This window comes from Pongo pygmaeus, chromosome 3 (assembly GCF_028885625.2).
Source record: "Pongo pygmaeus isolate AG05252 chromosome 3, NHGRI_mPonPyg2-v2.0_pri, whole genome shotgun sequence".
Classification (NCBI taxonomy): Eukaryota; Metazoa; Chordata; class Mammalia; order Primates; family Hominidae; genus Pongo; species Pongo pygmaeus.
Window position 1 is genome coordinate 906,001 of NC_072376.2, and position 17,562 is coordinate 923,562.

Consider the following 17,562-nt stretch of genomic DNA (forward strand, 5'->3'; position numbering starts at 1 on the left):
TGCCTCACGGGAGGGGCCGGGCATATCCCCGGAGCTTGACCTCCAGGCCTCCTCCAGTGAGCCCTGAACCTGCAGCTGCACGGGGGAGCCCACATCCCTCCCGCTTCTCAGAGATGCTGCGGCTCTCCCCTGGCACAGCTGTGCCATCCACAGAGCCCTGCAGCTCAGTTCTCAGCCGCACATGCTGCTCCAGACAGGCAGTCCCCAGGAGTGAGCTGGCACGCGCATGCGTTAGTTTGCCTCATGTATTTATTATGACTTGAGGGGCCGGGCCCGGCCCCTCTCCTTCCCATACCACCCCATGCAGGGGCAGCAATGAGCCGCTGGCTCCGGCCCCATCCCCGCCCCTCCCGTATGCACACTATCCTGGGAACGCACTGGACACCAAGCAGCTTCAGTTCTCACACCTGTCCTGCTCAAGCTTTCCAAAGCCAGGATGTCTAGAGCCAAGATTTACCCCTCGCAAAGGCTTTCTGATCTCAGAAATGATGAGCGAGGGAGATAAGCAGCAAAACATCCATCACTAGACCAACATGAAGCCCCATCTGGCCTTTATCCAAGTTGCCCCAAGTGTGCTGGGCAAAGGGTGGGGCAAGGCTCACATAGCAGGCAGGCTGCAGCTCCAGGAGGAAGCCCGCAAGCCTCAAACAGAAGACGCAGTGATGCATCCACACCAGGAAAACCAAGCAGCCTTCTGGATGGAACGAAGTGACCGCACCACGTGGAAAGAGGCCTGAGCAGGGTGCTCTCGCCAGCGATCCCAGCGCCTCAGGAGGCCTTAGTGGGAGGATCACCTGAGCCCAGGAGTTCAAGACCAGCCTGGGCAACACAGCAAGACACCATCTCTACAAAAAATACAAAACTTAGCCAAGCACAGGGGCCAACACCTGTAATCCCAGTGCTACAGGTGTTGCTTGAGCTCACGCGTTCAAGACCAGCCTGGCAACATAGTGAGACTCTGTCTCTAAGAAAAGTTTACTCTTTAAATTTAGCTGGGCATGGTGGTGCACACCTGAAGTCCCAGCTACTCCAGAGGCTAAGGCGGGAGGACTGCTTGAGCCCAGGAGTTTGAAGCTACAGTGAGCTATGAACCACTGCAGTCCAGCTTCGGCAACAGAGCAAGACCCTGTCTCCAAAAAAATATGCCTGATATGGTAAATTTTTTTAAAAAGGAAAATTATATAAAGTAAAATCCCATTTTCATAAGCACTCATAAAACTCTGGGTTGTTGTTGGTGTTTTTTTTTTTTTTTTGAGACAGAGTCTTGGCTCACTGCAACCTCCGCCTCCCAGGTTCAAGCAACTCTCCTGCCTCAGCCTCCCAAGTAGCTGGGATTACAGGCCCCCACTACCATGCCTGGCTAATTTTTGTATTTTTACAATACAAAAGAGACGGGGTTTAGCCATGTTGGCCAGGCTAGTCTCAAACTCCTGACCTCAAGCGATCCACCCGCCTCGGCCTCCCAAAGTGCTAGGATTACAGGCGTGAGCCACCGTGCCTGGCCTAACTCTGTGTTATTTGTATTTTGTCAATCAGCATGTATTCTTTTATAATGAAAACTGACAAGTAACACCACGAGCAGGAGGCCCCACGGCGTGACGCGTGCTCCCGACGAATCTTAATCCCACTGGTTTCAGCACCTCCCAGCTCTGCGGGAGGCCCTAGAAGCACAGCCCAGGAGCGGGTGTCAGAGTCCAGGGACATCCAGAGAAAACAGTGCCATGAACAACAAGAGACTAACTGACAGACACCTCAACCGAACACACACAGGAGCCTTGACGAGGCCCTGGTATGTGCACGGGAAGGGCTGGGAGCGACGTGTCAGGGATGGGAGACACAGCCCAGCACGGACTGCATGGACGCACGGGAGGGGCCAGGAGCGACGTGTCAGAGATGGGAGACACAGCCCAGCACAGACTGCATGGACGCACGGGAGGGGCCGGGAGCGACGTGTCAGGGATGGGAGACACAGGGACGGGAAGGGCCCAGCACGGACCACACAGCACAGCCTCACCAAATCGCGAGGATCTTCTCAGGGGCACAAACACCAGTGGCCGTCATGGAATTTCTCTCAGGCTGTACAGGGTTATGAGGCTTTCTGCTCTTGATGTCTGCGACTTATTTTTAAACGGTTAGAATGGACAGAGGGAAAGCTGCCGTGGGAGACGCTCAAGTCTGGGGAACCCCATGAGCAGGAAGGGGACAGTGGACGTCCCTTGTGCTACCTTCAGCTTTTCCGCAGGTTTGACGTTTCAGAACACAACACGGAGAAACACGAGCGGCACATCCCCACAGTGTCAGCTGAAGAACTGGGGCTACCTGGAAGCATCTCCTCAGCCCACAGGCGGCTCTGACCACCCCCCACCCTCGAGACTTCTCGGCCACGTCAAGCACCCATCCGCCACCCACGTCAGGACAACCCTGGCAACAGGCGCTGGAGGGCCGCAGAGGGGCCTGGGCCAGCTGCCAGGTGTGGCATCAAGGAAGGGCCAGGTGGGGCCCCCAGGCACAGTAGCATGGGCAGAGCCAGGGGCCCTCGGGCAGTCAGGTCTCACCCAGCTCCTCCCAGGCACAGCTGCAGAGAGGAGACTCTGCCCGACAGGGCACTGACAGGTGCAGCCGCTACATCCAAGCAGCTTACACCCCACAGTCCACCCTCCCTCACTCAGCACAGGGCTCCCCCAACTCAGCACAGGGACCCCTACCCTCAGCAGTACAGAGCTCCCCTCTAAGTGCAGTCCTCACTCCATTAAGCTCAGGGCCCCCCCAACTAAATGCAGGCCCCCCACAAAGCACAGGATGCCCCCCTCCCACTAAGTGCAGTTCCCCCCTCCACTAAGCACAGGGCCCCTTCCACGACGCTCAGGGCCCTGCTCAGTGCAGGGGTCCCCCCTCAGCTCAGAACCCCCTTGCTTGCCCTCCATTTCTGGACACATGCCCCTCCTGCTGCCCTCTCTGCTGACCTGCTGCCCCACCCCTACTTGTCCCCTCAGGCCTGCGCCAGCCGGCCCTGCGGTAACAGCTCCTCCTGGCTGCTGAGCAGGGGCTGGCTTGTGGACGACAGATCTCACGCGGCTACAGGTGCCCTCCCCACAGGCTTCCTTCTGCGGGGCTTCCTTCCTCAGTCTCCCCTGCTGCTCCCGGCCTCTCCTCTCCCCTCTCTCCCTGCCTGGGGGACAGATGCAGGGGAGTCACTAGTGTCACCACCCCCTTGCCGGCCAGGCCGCAGCTCTGAGGCCTCCCCGAGTGCTCAACTTCCCCTCGCCTCCTGGCACAGGAGCTCTGGAGGCATCGGCACGAGGCAGGGCTGGGGGGTGGAGCTGCCCTCCGAGGCACAGGTCTTGTTTCCCCTTTGCAGACACAGCCTGAGGCTCAGCAGGGTCAGGCCACGTCTCCAGCCAGTCAGTGTGGGCTCCAGTGATACCAATACGACATCCCCCGCAGTTACTCACACAGACCACTCTGCCCCTAGAACTCTCCGAAAGCACCACCCCAACCCACCGGCCTCTCTTCCTGTCCTGACAAACAGACCACGGAGTCGTCGTGCCATCTTCCTGGGCTCAACCCTGATGAGACTGGGCACCCACAGAGGGACATGGAGTTGTCCACCTCTGCAGCCTCTCCTCTCCTCGCCGGGACCCCAGAGCCCTGACAAGGACAGATGCTCCTCCACCCTGCTCAACACCGCTCACGGAAGGCCACCACGCTCCACCCCACAGGGACCCCAGAGCCCTGACAAGGACAGACAGCAGCACTCCTCCACCCTGCTCAACACCGCTCACGGAAGGCCACCACGCTCCACCCCACAGGGACCCCAGAGCCCTGACAAGGACAGACAGCGGCACTCCTCCACCCTGCTCAACACCGCCCACGGAAGGCCACCACGCTCCACCCCACAGGGACCCCAGAGCCCTGAGAAGGACAGATGCTCCTCCACTCTGCTCAACACCGCTTACGGAAGGCCACCACGCTCCACCCACAGGGACCCCAGAGCCCTGACAAGGACAGACAGCAGCACTCCTCCACCCTGCTCAACACCGCTCACGGAATGCCACCACACTCCACCCCACAGGGACCCCAGAGCCCCTGACAAGGACAGACACTCCTCCACCCTGCTCAACATCGCTCACAGAAGGCCACCACGCTCCACCCCACAGGGACCCCAGAGCCCCCGACAAGGACAGACAGCAGCACTCCTCCACCCTGCTCAACACCGCTCACGGAAGGCCACCACGCTCCACCCCACAGGGACCCCAGAGCCCTGAGAAGGACAGACAGCAGCACTCCTCCACCCTGCTCAACACCGCCCACGGAAGGCCACCACGCTCCACCCCACAGGGACCCCAGAGCCCTGACAAGGACAGACAGCGGCACTCCTCCACCCTGCTCAACACCGCCCACGGAAGGCCACCACGCTCCACCCCACAGGGACCCCAGAGCCCTGACAAGGACAGACAGCGGCACTCCTCCACCCTGCTCAACACCGCCCACGGAAGGCCACCACGCTCCACCCCACAGGGACCCCAGAGCCCTGACAAGGACAGACAGCGGCACTCCTCCACCCTGCTCAACACCGCCCACGGAAGGCCACCACGCTCCACCCCACAGGGACCCCAGAGCCCTGACAAGGACAGACAGCGGCACTCCTCCACCCTGCTCAACACCGCCCACGGAAGGCCACCACGCTCCACCCCACAGGGACCCCAGAGCCCTGACAAGGACAGATGCTCCTCCACTCTGCTCAACACCGCTCACGGAAGGCCACCACGCTCCACCCCACAGGGACCCCAGAGCCCTGACAAGGACAGACAGCAGCACTCCTCCACCCTGCTCAACACCGCTCACGGAATGCCACCACACTCCACCCCACAGGGACCCCAGAGCCCCTGACAAGGACAGACACTCCTCCACCCTGCTCAACACCGCTCACGGAAGGCCACCACGCTCCACCCCACAGGGACCCCAGAGCCCCCGACAAGGACAGACAGCAGCACTCCTCCACCCTGCTCAACACCGCTCACGGAAGGCCACCACGCTCCACCCCACAGGGACCCCAGAGCCCTGACAAGGACAGACAGCAGCACTCCTCCACCCTGCTCAACACCGCTCACGGAAGGCCACCACGCTCCACCCCACAGGGACCCCAGAGCCCCTGACAAGGACAGACAGCAGCACTCCTCCACCCTGCTCAACACCACCCACGGAAGGCCACCACGCTCCACCCCACAGGGACCCCAGAGCCCTGAGAAGGACAGACGCTCCTCCACCCTGCTCAACACCGCCCACGGAAGGCCACCACGCTCCACCCCACAGGGACCCCAGAGCCCTGACAAGGACAGACAGCAGCACTCCTCCACCCTGCTCAACAACGTCCACGGAAGGCCACCACGCTCCACCCCACAGGGACCCCAGAGCCCCTGACAAGGACAGACAGCAGCACTCCTCCACCCTGCTCAACACCACCCACGGAAGGCCACCACGCTCCACCCCACAGGGACCCCAGAGCCCTGACAAGGACAGACGCTCCTCCACCCTGCTCAACACCGCTCACGGAAGGCCACCACGCTCCACCCCACAGGGACCCCAGAGCCCTGAGAAGGACAGATGCTCCTCCACCCCTGATCAACACCACCCACGGAAGGCCACCAGGCTCTGCCCCACAGGGACCCGAGCCCTGAGAAGGACAGACACTCCTCCACCCCTGCTCAACACCGCCCACGGAAGGCCACCATGCTCCGCCCCGTGCTGCCACTGGAGACAGGCAGGATGGGAGCCCGGCTCTCTGGCTGCCCGCAGCTCCGCCAGGAGACAACGCAGGTGGCCCACCCGGACGGTGGGAAGCTCACTGGGCGTCAGCGTGGGCCTCTCACAGAACTACTGTCAGACAGCTGCCCGTGCTTCCCGCTAAGACCAACATAGCTTGAGAGAGGATGCCGGGCATGTTTCACAGCCATGCAGCTGAGTTAGGAGGCATCAAGCCGGCCTCTGCTGGGTTAGATGGCACCAAGCCGGCCTTCACAGGACGTTACCTTTACAGAGCTCTGTGAGCAAGAGGAACTCAGCCTGCCCCGTGTCCGACTCCTCTTTTCCTATAGATGCTGCAGAACAAAACTGGACAATGTTCGGGTGGCCGGAAAGCTTTTTCTGCAGTTGTCTTGTTAAAGGAGAATGTACATAACCATGTCCACAGTTCTGTGCACTTAAAATAAATGTATACAATATTAACACACTGAAGCCAGAATACTTGAATCGAATCCCCTTACAATTTCAGACGTCAGAGCAGAAGATGAGGGAGAGAACAGTGGACGACCAAGAGAAAGGCAGACGGAGGCAGGAGGAGGCAGGGCCCTCAGGGGGCTGTGCGCAGGGAGGCTGCGGAGCGGCTGTGTCCACCTGAACCCACACTCAGGCAGCCAGCGGGCTCTCCGAGTGAACAGAGCTAGGAGAGGAAAGAGAGGCAGAGTCTGAGGGCAGCCAAGGCCGACGACTCCAGGCTCAGGAGGGGCATGTGGCAGTGGACAGGGAGTGCAGCCCCAGATCCTCCGTCAGCGCTGGGAGATGCCCCGCCCAGTCATGCTTGGACAGCCTGAGAAGGGACGAGGGGTGGCTGAGGACAAGCCACATCGGGGCCTGTGGAGCCAGGCCAGCTGCACGGCTCTCAGCCAGGTCTCCGGAAGAGCTGAGGGGGCCGGGCCGGGCAAGGGCCCCCTGTGGCAACCAGCCCATCCACTGGGCAGGGAGACCTCTTGGGTGGGAACAACTCCATTCCCAACACTTCTGAATCTTCTACGACTACCCTGGCAGTAAAAAAACAGAAAAAACTGCTTCTTACTAGAAGTCACCTACAGCTAAGTCAGGTAAAAGCAAAAAGCCGACTCTAACACATGAAAGACAACGTCACAGAGTAGCCTCTCGGCCACTGGCGGTCACAGCTTGACGCAGGCCTGTGCCTGCCAAAGCCACCGTGCTGGCTCCTGGTTCCAGGAAAAGGATACCATGAAACAAACTTCTTGAATGATGGCTCTGTTCTTTTCCTCTTCATTGGATAGTAGCCTCTGTATCAGGAAACAGCACACACAAAAGATGAAAGTAAGTTTACCTTCCTACCCCACCCAATGCGTCATCTCAGACATAAGCACGCAAGAGAGCAATGCAATGCGTCTAATACAGCTCCCCCCGTTTCGTGTGTTTCCACCTTTGACCCCTGTAAAAACGTGCTGGGGGTTCAAGACCCTCAAAAGATCTTTGTGATCCAAGGACACAAGAAAAGGCAAAAACAGGAGCCTTTCCTCCAAACGGGCCAGAGTAAAATGAGATAGACAAGAAGGAAGAGCGGAGATGCTCTGCAGACATAGGGGCAGCGTGCGTGCAGACCACGACAACAGGCCCACTCGTGCCCACTCTCAAAGGCGGGGCCGCCCTGGTGCCCAGCGTGGTGACAGCAAATGGGGCCTTCTTAGGTCTCAGGACAAAACTGCACAGTACAGACCCTCCCACGGTGACCCCTATTTACAGACATGCTAGCAACACATATTTTTTACAAGCAGCTTTTAAACTCCTTGTATTCATAGAGCCCTTATTTTGGCACATGGAGGCCAAGAAGGCATGACCCCACCGTGAGGTCACCCCCAGCACAGCCCCTGCTGCAGGGCAGGCAGGGCCACAGGAATGTGAAGCCCAAAGCTGGAGACCAAGGCTCCTGCAGTGCCCAAGGCTGCTGAGCTTCAGCAGAAGCAAAAGGGACAAGTATGTCCAGGCTGCAAAAGGAAACAAAGTAAGTAACAGGGACGCATCCCTGAAAACACCGTCACCACAGAGTCCCTTTACATACGTCAGAAATCCAGAGAAGGCGTTAAATGGTTCATTACCTTTAGTGCATACTCTCTGCCACTCCCCACATCTTGAGCTTCATACACAAATGCAAACCCTCCTGAAAATTAAAAAGACTTGTCAGTTCAATGCTATGATTTCATTTAACGTATCAGGCTTTAAAAATACCTTCACTAAGTAAAATGCAAATTGACTCATGGCTGTCGCCAGCAGTTTTCTACAAAACATAATGGCCCCAGCGTACACGCCCCCTGCAAACACGGCCCCAGCATACATGCCCCCACACACACAGCCCCAGTGTGCACAGCCCCCCCACACACACAGCTCCAGCGTACATGGCCCCACACACACAGCCCCAGTGTGCACGGCCCCCCCACACACACACAGCCCCAGCGTGCACAGCCCCCCCACACACACAGCTCCAGCGTACATGGCCCCACACACACAGCCCCAGTGTGCACGGCCCCCCCACACACACACAGCCCCAGCGTGCACAGCCCCCCCACACACACAGCTCCAGCGTACACGGCCCCATACACACACACAGCTCCAGCGTACACGGCCCCATACACACACAGCCCCAGCGTGCACGGCCCCCCACACACACAGCTCCAGCGTACACGGCCCCACACACACACAGCCCCAGCGTGCACAGCCCCCCCACACACACAGCTCCAGCGTACACGGCCCCACACACACACAGCCCCAGTGTGCACAGCCCCCCCACACACACAGCTCCAGCGTACACGGCCCCATACACACACACAGCTCCAGCGTACACGGCCCCATACACACACAGCCCCAGCGTGCACGGCCCCCCACACACACAGCTCCAGCGTACACGGCCCCACACACACACACAGCCCCAGCGTACACGGCCCCATACACACACACAGCCCCAGTGTACACGGCCCCCCCCACACACAGCCCCAGCCTACACGGCCCCATACACACACAGCCCCAGCGTGCACGGCCCCCCCCACACACACAGCTCCAGTGTGCACGGCCCTCAACACACACAGCCCCAGCGTGCACGGCCCCACACACACTCAGCCCCAGCGTGCACGGCCCCTAGCACACACACAGCCCCAGAGTACACGGCCCACACACACACAGCCCCAGCCTACACGGCCCCCCCCACACACACAGCCCCAGCGTGCACGGCCCCCAACACACATAGCGCCAGCGTGCACGGCCCCCCGCACTCAGCCCCAGCGTACACGGCCCCCCGCACTCAGCCCCAGCGTGCACGGCCCCCCGCACTCAGCCCCAGCGTGCACGGCCCCCCGCACTCAGCCCCAGCGTGCACGGCCCCCCGCACTCAGCCCCAGCGTGCACGGCCCCACACACACACAGCCCCAGCGTGCACGGCCCCCCGCACTCAGCCCCAGCGTGCACGGCCCCCCGCACTCAGCCCCAGCGTGCACGGCCCCCCGCACTCAGCCCCAGCGTGCACGGCCCCCCGCACTCAGCCCCAGCGTGCACGGCCCCTACATGGCCCCCTGCACTCAGCCCCAGCGTACACGGCCCCCCGCACTCAGCCCCAGCATACATGGCCCCCCGCACTCAGCCCCAGCGTACACGGCCCCACACACACACAGCCCCAGCGTACACGGCCCCCCGCACTCAGCCCCAGCATACATGGCCCCCCGCACTCAGCCCCAGCGTACACGGCCCCACACACACACAGCCCCAGCTTACATGGCCCCCCGCACTCAGCCCCAGCGTGCACGGCCCCCCACACTCAGCCCCACCATACACGGCCCCCCGCACTCAGCCCCAGCGTACACGGCCCCCCGCACTCAGCCCCAGCGTACACGGCCCCCCGCACTCAGCCCCAGCGTACACGGCCCCCCGCACTCAGCCCCAGCGTACACGGCCCCCCGCACTCAGCCCCAGCGTACACGGCCCCCCGCACTCAGCCCCAGCGTACATGGCCCCACACACACACACAGCCCCAGCGTACACGGCCCCCCGCACTCAGCCCCAGCGTGCACGGCCCCCCGCACTCAGCCCCAGCGTGCACGGCCCCCCGCACTCAGCCCCAGCATACACAGCCCCCCGCACTCAGCCCCAGCGTACACGGCCCCAGCGCATACACCACTGCCTTTCACTTGCTCTACTCCAAAGACAAACAGGAATAACCTAAGAACAGACGTCAACAGAAGGAAAAACAAAACCACAGGTAGTTCTCCAAAGACCAACGAGACTGATAAATTCTAGACAGACTGATCCAGAGAGAGAGGACAGATCACCAATACCCAGAACAAGAGAGGGGACCTCCTTCCTCGATGCCCAAAAGAGGAAAAGACATAAAAGGGAATACATACCAACATCACTCACGAATGTGGACCCAAGAATTCTTCATAAAACAGCAAACCAAGCCCAACAAGACATCAGGAGCAGAGTTGGTTTAACATTTGAAAATCAATTTAATTCTATTGTTTTGGGGGTCTAATTTGCTTAGTTTTCTTTTAGCTTTCTGCAGTGGAAAAACTACATCATGAAATTTAAAACTCTCAGCAAACTAGGAACAGAAAGAAACCTCCCCAGCCTGATAGATGGCATCTGTGAGAGACCAATAGGAACGCTGCATTTTGTGGTGCAAAGTCGAATCCTCCCCTCTGACATCAGGAGGGAGGCGGACATCCTTGTTCTCACCACTGATGGTCGACACTGTGAGGAAGTTCTCGCCGGTGCCATCAGTCAAGAAAAAGAAATAAAAGGCATCCAGATGAAAAAAGGAGTAAAAATATTTTTATCTGCAGGTGACATGATTATCTATGCAGAAAATCTGGTGAAATCTACAAAACAAAAGCTACCATAACTAATAAATGCATTCAGGACAGTTGTTGGATATAAGGGCAACATACAAAAACCAACTGTGCTTCCACATGTCCAAGGTTAGGCAGAGATTTTTTAGATATAAGCACAAAAGTAGGACCCATAAAAGAAAAATAATGATAAATGGACTTCAGGAATTTCTGCTTTTTGAAAACTGGTCAGAGGATGAAAAGATAAATCACTACTAAGTTTTGCAAATCATATACCTAATAAAGGACTTTTATCGAGAAAATATTTTAAAAATCCAAGTAACAACAACAATTTTTTTTTCTTCTGAGACAGGGTCCTACTCTGTCACCAGGATGGAGTGCAGTGGCACTATCACAATCCACTGCCTCGACCTCTGGGCTCAAGTGATTCTCCCACCTCAGCTTCCCAAGAAGCAGGGACTACAGGCATGCGTCACCACACCCAGCTAATTTTTTTATTCTTTGTAGAGACGAGGTTTCACCAAGTTGCCCAGGCGGGTCTAGCCTCCCAAAGTGCTGGGACTACAGGTGTGAGCCACCATGCCCAGAAAACAACAAAAATTTTAATGTGCAAAAGATATGAATAGACACATCACCAAAGATATACTTGTGACAAGTACACAACGTGTCCCACCACGGCCCATTAGAGAAATGCAGACTTATTAAACAGCGAAGATAGGACCCCACACCTAGCAGAATACCTGACATTTAAAAACCGCCCAGACCAAGTGTCGCTGAGGATGTGGAGCGACTGGAATGCTTATGCACAGCTTTTGGAAATGGGAAATGGTACAATCACTCTGGAAAACATGTTGGTGATTTCTTAAAAAGCTTAACATAAATCAACAATACAGCCCTGACATTACGCTGCTGTGTATTTACCCAAGAAAAATGAAGGCACACGTGCGTACAAAGACTTGTACACAGCAGCTTCATGTGCAATAGCCTAAAAATGGAAACAACCCAAATGTCCGTCAACAAGTGAATGAACGAATTATCCACACCTGTAACACTACCTAGCAATAAAAAGGAGGAAACTGCTGTTACACGCAACAACATGAGTAACACATGAAAAGGCAGTATGCCGAGTAAAAGATGCCAGGTGAAAAAAACAGAGTACATACACACACACACACATACAGTCAGTGTACAGAAAACTCCAGAAAACGCAAATAGATCTATAGTAACAGAAGGCCAACGCCAGGCCAAAAAAAGAGAGTACCTACACACACAGTTAGTGGACAGAAAACTCCAGAAAACGCAAATGGATCTATAGTAACAGAAGGCCAATGCCAGGCCAAAAAAAGGAAGTACATACACACACATACAGTTAGTGGACAGAAAACTCCAGAAAACGCAAACGGATCTATAGTAACAGAAGGCCAATGCCAGGCCAAAAAAAGAGAGTACATACACACACATACAGTTAGTGGACAGAAAACGCAAACAGATCTATAGTGACAGAAGGCCAATGCCAGGCCAAAAAACGAGAGTACATACACATACAGTTAGTGTACAGAAAACTCTAGAAAATGCAAACGAATCTATAGTAACAGAAGGCCAATCAGTGGTTTCCTGGGATGGGTACAGGAAAGCAGGGCGAAGGGTTACCGCGGGGAAGAGGGAGACCGTGGCGCCGACGCACATGCTTGCTGCCTTGATTAGCGTGGCAGATACAGTGTGTGACACACACATACATACATGACACGTGCCGAAACATTTAAAACATGCAGCCTGTATATCTCATTTTTATCTCAACACAACTGTTAAAATATTTAAATAATAAATAAATCTGTGAAGAAAAACACAGATGAAAGGAAGTAAATGGAAATCCATGAAATAGAAAATAGAAAATAGATGGCTCCACTGCTAAATTACATCAAACACTTAAGGAAGAAATCACAACAAGCTTATAAAGTCTTTCATTAGATAGAGGAGAAGAGTTCCCAGCCCATTTCTTGAAGTTAGCATAACACTAACCAAAGAAGGGTATAAAGACCAAATTAAGGAAAGAGATCACTCATTACCATAGACACAAAAAATCCTCAAGAAAATACTGGCAAATTGATTCCAGCAAAACATAATAAGGATACTATGTCATGACCAGGTGGTATTCATCCCAGGAATGCAAGGTTGGTGTAACATTAAAAAATCAATCACTGTAGTAAACAACATTAGCAGAATAGGGAACACTGGATCACCAACAAAATTTAGAAACGACAACTACAAAAATCTGACTTCTAACATAAGACTTAATCGTGTTTTCTTCCTAAGATCAGGAACAAGGCAAGATGTCTGCTCTCAGCACTGTTAGCCAACATTTTACTGGAGATCCTAGTTAATGCAAGAAAGCTAGGAAAATAAAAGGCATAAAGATCAAAAAGGAAAAACTAACAAAAGACACAAAACTTCAGTTAGCTAAGAAGAATCAGCTCAAGAGGTCCACTGTACAACACGGTGACTATACAGTTAGTAACGGCAGATTACGTTACATTCTGAAAAATGCTCCCAAACTGACAACTATGATGCAGTACATGTGTTAACTGGCTAGATGTGGTCATTCCATGATGCATACATACTTCAAAACATCATAGTGTACGTGACAAAGACATCAATTTTATCTTTCAATTAAAAAATATATTAAACACGAAAAAAAGGAGGAACTGAAACTCCTCTCATTTTCAGATGCCATGACTGGAAAGGCAGAAGCCTCCAAAGGCCTCAGCACCGCATGACCTTAGCAGGACAGAAGGCTCCAAAGGTCTCAGCGCCACACGACCTTAGAAAGACAGAAGGCTCGAAAGGCCTCAGCGCCGCATGACCTTAGAAAGACAGAAGGCTCGAAAGGCCTCAGCACCGCATGACCTTAGAAAGACAGAAGGCTCCAAAGGTCTCAGCGCCACATGACTTTAGAAAGACAGAAGGCTCCAAAGGCCTCAGCGCCGCATGACCTTAGAAAGACAGAAGGCTCCAAAGGCCTCAGCACCGCATGACCTTAGAAAGACAGAAGGCTCGAAAGGCCTCAGCACCGCATGACCTTAGAAAGACAGAAGGCTCCAAAGGCCTCAGCGCCACATGACCTTAGAAAGACAGAAGGCTCCAAAGGCCTCAGCGCCGCATGACCTTAGAAAGACAGAAGGCTCCAAAGGCCTCAGCGCCACATGACTTTAGAAAGACAGAAGGCTCCAAAGGCCTCAGCGCCGCATGACCTTAACAGGACAGAAGGATCGAAAGGCCTCAGCGCCACATGGCCTTAGCAGGGCCACAGGTCTCTGGGTGCCTCTCCAGCCGCACCCCCTGCTTGGTTCCAAGCCACCACACTGACACCACTGTGCTTCCTCAAACGCAGCAGGCCCATTCCTGCCCCGGGCCTTCCCACACACCACAGGCCTGGAAGGGGCCCCCTGACCCTGGGCACCTCCTGGCTTGCTCCCCTGCGTCCCTCAGGGGCTGCTCTTCACTGCTTCTGCGATGCCTTCCCTAATGCACCTGCCCATCCCAGCCACTCTTTATCAACTTATTCCTTCTTTCTGACACTTTCTGATATCTAACATTATATCACACACTTACTCGGATACCTGTTTACCGTCTGTCTCAGCTAGACTATAAACACCATGAAGCAGAACTTTCCTCCACATTGTTTACATCTACATCCAGCACCTAAGCGGTGCCTGACCAAAAGTGTATACTAAGGGCTGGGCATGGTGGCTCATGCCTGTAACCCCAACGCTTAGGGAGGCTGAGACAGGAGGATCACTTGAACCCAGGAGTTTGAGGGCTGCAGTGAGCTATGATCAAGCCATTGTGCTCCAACCTGGATGACAGAGCAAGATCTTGTCTTAAAAAACAAAAATAGGCCGGGTGCAGTGGCTCAGGCCTGTAATCTCAGCACTTTGGTAGACTGCGGAGGGTGGATCACAAGGTGAGGAGATCGAGACAATCCTGGCTAACACGGTGAAACACCGTCTCTACTAAAAACACAAAAAATTAGCCCGGCATGGTGGCGGGCGCCTGTAGTCCCAGCTACTTGGGAGGCTGAGGCAGGAGAATGGTGTGAACCAGGGAGGCGGAGGTTGCAGTGAGCCAAGATCGCGCCACTGCACTCCAGCCTGGGCGACAGAGCGAGACTCCATCTCAAAAAAAAAAAAAAAAAAAAAAAAAAAAAAAAAAAAAAAAAAAAACAACCCAACAACAAAAAGCACAGCATCACTGATGTTACTTTTAACATTTCTAACGTAGTATCACACCCAGTGCAGGGAAAGCATAAGGAAGAGGAGCAGGAAGAATGTGCACTAAACTCCTGGTGGTGAAAACGCCACCAGGAAGGAGAAGGTCCCAGAACTCCAAGAATATTGTGACATTATTCTATCAAAATTGTGAAAAAGGTTTAGAGCGTTTTTTGTTTTTGTTTTTTTTTTTTGAGACGGAGTCTTGGTCTGTTGCCCAGGCTGGAATGCAGTGGCGCAATCTCGGTTCACTGCAACCTCCTCCTTTCGGGTTCAAGCGATTCTCCTGCCTCAGCCTCCCAAGTAGCTGGGACTACAGGCGCCCGCCACCGCACCCGGCTAATTTTTGCATTTTTAGTAGAGATGGGGTTTCACCGTGTTGGCCAGGATGGTCTCGATCTCCTGACCTCATGATCCCCCTGCCTCGGCCTCCCAAGTGCTGGGATTACAGGTGTGAGCCACCATGCCCGGCCCCAGATACTATTTTGTTGAAAGGTAAACGTTTATTCTGGATAGTAGGACATAGGTGTTTGTTATGTTACTCTATTTTTCTGCATTTTAAAATATTTCATAATTTTTAAAGATAGTAATATCTGGACTTGATCTTAGGACTTACTACACAGCTAAATTAATCAAGGCTGTGTGGTACTGGCAGAGGAACAGATAGAAAGATGACTGGAATGGAAAGAAAATCGCAGAAACAGCCACACAAATCAATCCAAGTGATTTCTTTTTCTTTTTCTTTTTTTTTTTGAGACGGAGTCTTGCTCTGTCACCCAGGCTGGAGTGCAGTGGCACAATCTCAGTTGACTGCAGCCTCCGCCTCCCAGGTTCAAGCGATTCTCTTGCCTCAGCCTCCCCAGTAGCTGCGACTACAGATGTTCATCACCACGCCTGGCTAATTTTTGTATTTTTAGTAGAGACGGGGTTTCACCATGTTGCCGAGGTTGGTCTTGAACTCCTGGCTTCAGGTGCCTTGGCCTCCCAAAGTGCTGGGATTACAGGCCTGAGCCACCATGCCCAGCCCATCCAGATGATTTCTGACAGAGGCACAAAAGCAACTCCATGAAAGATCCACAAATGGTGCCAGACAATGAGCTTCATGTAAATGTCAGCCACATACAGTAATTCACCAAAATAAACACGGACATAAATGTACAACTGTGAAGGTTTAAAACTTTCAGAAAAACACAGGAGACAAATCTTCAAGATAAACAGCTAAGAATCCTTAGCTATGACAAGGCGTGATTCGTAAAAGGAAAAATAAATCAGACTTCACAATGAAAAACTTTGGATCTGCAACAGACACGTTTTGTTTTTTTAATTAACTGGTCTGAGTTTGCTTCCAAAAAGATCCTGTTTAGGGGACGAAAAGACAAGCTGCAGACTAGGAACAGATACTTGAAAACCCCATGTCTACGAAGGACTTAAATCTACAATAAAGAACACTCAAAACTTGATCAAAAAAACATAATTAGGAAGTGGGCAAAAGACATGAACAGACATTTCACCCCTGAAGATATGCAGATGACAAAGAAGCACTCCCAAGCTATCGGGAAAATGCAAATCAAAACCACAAGGAGGTATCGCTACACGTATATCACAATGATCACAGCAAAAACCAAGACGCCAAACGCTGGTGAGTAAAAAGAGAAACTCACTGTTATGGACTGAACTGTGTGCCCCCAAAATGCATCTGTGGAAGCTCCGGATGACCCTATGCGGAGACGGGCCCTGAAGTAATTAAGGATAAATAAGTTCATACTAGCGGGGCCCTAATCCAATAGGACTGGTGTCTTTATAAGATGAAGACACACCGGAGATGTCAGCATCCCCTCAGCAAACAGGCAGCATTGGCCGGGCGCAGTGGCTCAGGCCTGTGATCCCAGCACTTTTGGAGGCCGAGGCGGGCGGATCACTTGAGGTCATGAGTTTGAGACCAACCTGGGAAACATGGTGAAACCCTGTCTCTACTAAAAATACAAAAATCAGCGGCGCATGGTGGTGGGCGCCTGTAGTCCCAGCTACTCGGGACACTGAGGCAAGAGAACTGCTTGAACCCAGGAGGTGGAGGTTGCAGCGAGCCGAGACTGTGCCACTGCACTCCAGCCTGGGTGACAGAGCGAGACTCCATCTCAAAAAAAAAAAAAAAAAAGGTAGCATCTGCAAACCAGCAAAAGAGGCCTCTCCTGGAATCAGCACTGACAGCATCTTGCTCTTGGCCTTCAAGCCTCCAGAACTGCGAGAGTGAATTTCTACTGCTCCCCCACTCAGTCTGGAGTATTTTGTTATGGCAGCCTAACCAGCCTGATACGCCCTTACAGTGCTGGTGGGAATGTATGGCCACTCAAGAAAACAATCTGGCAGTTTTCTAACAAACTAAACACGTAATGACTACACATGAACCAGCAACTGCACTCTTAAACATTTATCCCAGAAATAAAAACGTATATTCACACAAAAACCTATACGCAAGTGTCACAGCAGCTTTATCTGTAGTAGCCAGAACAGGAAACAGCCCAGATGTCCTTCCACGGGTGGCTGGCTGGGCAAGCCGCGCACGCTCACACAGAGGAGTCTCACCACCAGAAACAAGCTACTGACACACAATCACCTGCAGAATTCTGCACTTCCCCTTACGCAGCATCCTTCAAACGACAAAATCACAGACAGAGCAAAGACTAGAGGTTTCC

General features: G+C 53.9%; 1 protein-coding gene across 15 annotated transcripts in view; it reads right to left on the bottom strand.

Moving 5' to 3' along the window:
- GAK (cyclin G associated kinase) overlaps positions 1-17,562 on the bottom strand; it is an 86,070-nt gene that overhangs the window by 60,260 nt on the left and 8,248 nt on the right. For 9 of the 15 annotated variants that reach the window (XM_054485913.2, XM_054485914.2, XM_054485916.2 and 6 more), the window contains exons 2-4: positions 7,869-7,930; positions 6,996-7,055; positions 6,030-6,144 (exon numbers count right to left, since the gene is read on the bottom strand). The exons of 4 other annotated variants lie outside the window; for them this stretch is intronic. In XM_054485913.2, the coding sequence (XP_054341888.1) occupies positions 6,030-6,144; positions 6,996-7,055; positions 7,869-7,930 (237 nt within the window). Of the gene's footprint in view, positions 1-6,029; positions 6,146-6,995; positions 7,056-7,868; positions 7,931-17,562 lie in introns of those variants that run through there. 2 more of the 15 variants (XM_063663456.1, XM_063663454.1) reach the window with 2 other exon arrangements.